Genomic DNA, 4,203 nt, shown 5'->3' with positions numbered 1-4,203 from the left:
ACCTACACCACACACGACACACACACACACACACACACACACACACACACACACACACACACACACACACACACACACACACACACACACACACACACACACACACACACACACACACACACACACACACACAGTAAACCAACGTATTTTGTGGGTTTGCACAATTACTATATTTACAAACTGTTGGGAAAATACAGAATGTACTCTTCTAATATCAGAGTAGCACATGATAACAAAGGCCCTACGTAGCTGTGTACGTAACAGGATGTATGATTACCTAAAAGAGCGTCAGGACTGTTATGGGCATATGATAGCTATGTGACAACGATTAACATGATGATTCAGCCTCTATGGAGATAGACATATGACTGTCATGTTTATTGCTTACGCAGGCCCTAGCTAATCTGAACTAAGGTCAGAATACTGCTTTGAACCTGTATTCTGCATCTTGTGACTGTAACACTCTCTTGTATATAAGCATGTTAAGGACACTATTCTGGGAACTATTTGTCCAACACAGCTTTGTGTGTGATGACTACTTCCATTCTTGCAAGGATAATAAATACATGTATCCTGATATTGAAGACCAAGCCGGTGACAAGTGATATTTTTCGAATAAAAACTATTTATATTAATGTGGTGCTATCTCCAGCTGTGTTCCATTGCGTGTGCACAGCGGCTACTCTGCTTGTGTATCAACTATCCAGCAGCGACTCCATCAGTAAAAATAAATACAAAATGTGTTGTGTGAGATCAGCAGGACAATATAAGAAATAAAGGTTTTTTTTGTTTCCATACCACTTTTGTGTTTACGAGCACAACATCACGTCTTGTTGCACGGCATAATACACATTTACAATAAAAACACATTTTAAACACAGAATTACTCTATATATTGTCATTAAACGTTAATCCATTCCATATCTCTAATTTCGGTTTATCCACCTTAGTTTTGCACTAGGACCTTCTTTTAGATTAAGCAATCTGGTACTCTGGTGTATCTGTAACACACAAAAATGTTGCCTAAATAGAAAACTTTAATACAAAAAACTGTGGATTTTGCACAGCCAGCTTCTTTCTTTGAAACCTTGTATACAGGTACAAGAACTCTTTTAATATTACACATTGTCAAAAAGAATCAAGAGGGCTTTTTTTCCTATGTTTTATTGAATAATAAGAGTTTAAAGTCAAATATCCTGTGCCCTTCATTGTCTTGAGCAGTGATCCAATTGTGTTTGACACAGCTACATAATGGTTAAGTAACAAGTAATGTAGAGTGCAGAGAGAGTTCTAATGTTAGCAATAATACACTTACAGAGAACTCTCCGATGCATTGGGCCAGAATGAAGTCATGTCTCTCAATGCTGGACATTGACGAGAGCAGGTCAGGGACCCCCCTGTGTGCCGGGCCCTTCCTCTGCTCTGCTAACCCCTCCAGCTGGCAGACAAAGCCCACGTTACCAGGCAGCAGGAAGCGCTGGTCCTGGGGCCCGAAAGGCCCCATGCTCTCATCAGGCCACACTGTCTGCAGTCCTTCAGCATGGATGCACATTAACAGGAAAAGAATATTAATGAAAAAAACGGTATCCCAGATAACAAATGTTCTTGCGCATTACAAAGCTTAGTTGAATATTCCATTGGTTGGTCAATTTGGACCGTAATAGAAAACCTCAATCAGTGCTGCTGTGATTTCAAGTTGCGTTGCTGTCGCTGCAGTTTGGTCTTAGAAGAAGCAGTAGGATGATTTTCAAATCAAAAGTCTGAGTCAAATTGTTGATTTATTTAGTAAGCAGCAGTGCGGGATAATGTGCAGCGAGCCGAGGAAGAAACCTCACAGCTGTCTAACCCTGTCGGTCCTTTCCTGTTTCAAACATTCATGTTACCACTCAAACCACAACGATCTATGCTATAGTACAGATAATTCTTCTAATTTTCTAATCAGCCTCAGCTAGTTCATGATACAGTACAACACAAAATAAACAAATACCCATGCTGGAGGGATGGATGGCTACATCAGAGCCCGAGGGTCCCGAGGGCCCCGCAGCAGAGGAGGCTCTGGCTGCACACACACGGTGCACCAACACCTGAAGCCCCGGCAGGTAGGAGACCTGCGCTCTGCACAGCACCTGCACAAAACACTGTGGTCAACTCAGCAATCTCTCGCGTTTCCTTGGTCAAATCAGCAGCTCTTATCGCGCCTTTACGGTAATCGCTGAGAAGCGGCACTGACGCTAGTACAAGAATGCATGTTTTTATGCTTTATTTGCAATACAAATTATTTTTACCATAAGTTCTTAATAAAACTGACACTGTTGGACTCTGCTAACAACAATACAATGAAGTACTTTTACTGTGTACTTGTTCAGTTATTCTCTGTCAAACTCCCCTCCTGAGTACAAATTCAAGCCACTTCTGCTATATTTGATGAGGGAAATATTTTTATGAGGGACAAAATGATTTTTAGCCATAAGTTCTTCATAAAATTGGTACCGTTGGACTCAGTAATAGTTGCACTACTACCACAAGTACGATCAAGTACTTTTACAGTGTACTTTTTGAGTAATACTCTGTCAAACTCCCTTTCTGAGTACTATAATTAATGACACACACACACACACACACACACACACACACACACACACACACACACACACACACACACACACACACACACACACACACACACACACACACACTCACCCGGGCCATCCTGGGCTGCCTGTGTTCCTGCAGTGTTCTGGAGGTGATGTTTCTGTGGGTGGGGGGGACAAAGTTAGAACCTGAACGAAGTCAGAGAAAGAACGTGTTCTCTACAAAGTGTGACTGTTGTATCTACAGGGATAAGCATGTACCCCCCCCTTACCCTACAGTTACCCCTCTGTCTGTCTCGGAGCTCAGCAGAGTCAATCACAGTGTAGTCGGGAGGGGGGGTGGGGTAATACAGAGCGAATTCAGTCAAAGCTACAACGAGCTACATCCATCCATGCTATTCACCTTGAAGTCGCGCACGCGCTGAAGTGAAGGAGGTTCGTCTTCTTCTTCTTCTTTGAGTGTAATTGGCAGTTCGCAACCAACGATTTAGTGCATTACCGCCACCTATTGGACTGAAAGTAACAAAAAAGTTTATTTAAAACGGAACAACCCCCATCCATCTCCATTATTTCAGTTGCCCTTATTAATTAAAGGTAGGGTAGGTAAGAATGGAGAAACCAGCTCGAGTGCGCTAAAATTCAACTATGGGCATAGTCAGATATGTCTCATAATTATTTGTGTGAACAGAAAATAATTTGTGTGTAAATATGTGATTTGTAAATGTAAAACACCATCCACAAATGCATTTAAAAGATTTGCAAACCGACAAATAAATTTGCAAATGTAAAACGGATCTGCAAATAGGCTAAATATTTTTCACAAATAAAAAAAAGATCTGTGAATATCTCTAACATTGACAACTTTCGATCAGGCATTTGTGAATCCATTTTGCATTTGTCGACCAAAAATGCGCTTGCGGATCTGAAATCTCTGCTTGTGGATTGTCTTTTGTTTCTTGAGACATACTTTCCGCCGGTCTCGGCTAAAATCTACTCGTGTCACTCGGTTATTTTCGGAAACCACGTGATGGTCTGCTGATAACGACAATTCCGCATGATTTCAAAGTAAGAGCATGATGGTTTGTTTAATACTCTGTTTTGTATTATAATGAACAGCGGAACGTTAGATGCATTCTTTATCACCATCATCATCATGTTATAGTGATACAGTTATTTTTGCGTTTTTCCAACCCAGTTTAGATCCCACTTCCGCGTTACGCAAGCATTGACGCGGCATTACGTCACAGCATCAACCTGGCGTTACATCCCTATTGTTACATCACTGCCTCACGCGGCACACCCGCGAAATCTGAATCTGACAAGCGAAATACCGTCCTTTTAAACGCCGCATAATATACAATATACAATATAATAGTGCTTCTTTGTCAATATGACTGACCACCACACTTATGCAGTGCTGAGGTAATGTTAATTAATCATTTATATGGTTACATCACTGCCTCACGCGGCACACCCGCGAAATCTGAATCTGACAAGCGAAATACCGTCCTTTTAAACGCCGCATAATATACAATATACAATATAATAGTGCTTCTTTGTCAATATGACTGACGACCACACTTATGCAGTGCTGAGGTAATGTTAATTCATC

The 4,203-nt window shown here is 41.2% G+C and overlaps 1 protein-coding gene across 3 annotated transcripts; it reads right to left on the bottom strand.

Annotated features, from left to right (window-relative positions):
* Window positions 1-1,191: 1,191 nt before the first annotated feature.
* LOC104953999 (methylmalonic aciduria and homocystinuria type D homolog, mitochondrial-like) lies at window positions 1,192-3,066 on the bottom strand. Of its 3 annotated transcripts, none has more exons than XM_010781045.1 (4): window positions 2,995-3,066; window positions 2,701-2,752; window positions 1,988-2,126; window positions 1,192-1,533 (listed from the first exon to the last, which is right to left on the bottom strand). In XM_010781045.1, exons 2-4 carry the CDS (start codon window positions 2,707-2,709, stop codon window positions 1,256-1,258), a joined length of 426 nt encoding a protein of 141 aa, XP_010779347.1. In that variant the 5' UTR covers window positions 2,710-2,752; window positions 2,995-3,066; the 3' UTR covers window positions 1,192-1,255. The 3 variants fall into 3 exon arrangements, with proteins under 3 accessions (XP_010779347.1, XP_010779346.1, XP_010779348.1); XM_010781044.1 differs by lacking the exon at window positions 2,995-3,066 and adding an exon at window positions 2,864-2,987 and having other exon boundaries at window positions 1,201-1,533; XM_010781046.1 differs by lacking the exon at window positions 2,995-3,066 and adding an exon at window positions 2,875-2,987 and having other exon boundaries at window positions 1,201-1,533.
* Window positions 3,067-4,203: the final 1,137 nt, after the last annotated feature.

The sequence above is a fragment of the Notothenia coriiceps genome, unplaced genomic scaffold (genome assembly GCF_000735185.1).
Source record: "Notothenia coriiceps isolate Sejong01 unplaced genomic scaffold, NC01 NC01_scaffold00022481, whole genome shotgun sequence".
Classification (NCBI taxonomy): domain Eukaryota; kingdom Metazoa; phylum Chordata; class Actinopteri; order Perciformes; family Nototheniidae; genus Notothenia; species Notothenia coriiceps.
The sequence above is the reverse complement of the archived record's forward strand: the minus strand, read 5'-3'. Positions and strand labels throughout refer to the sequence as shown.

What these genes read in the sequence shown, in the direction of transcription:
- LOC104953999 (XM_010781045.1), bottom strand. An exon ending in CATCCATCCCTCCAGCATGG is followed by an intron (nt 1,534 to 1,987) that starts GTATTTGTTTAT and finishes TCCATGCTGAAG; the next exon opens with GACTGCAGACAGTGTGGCCT.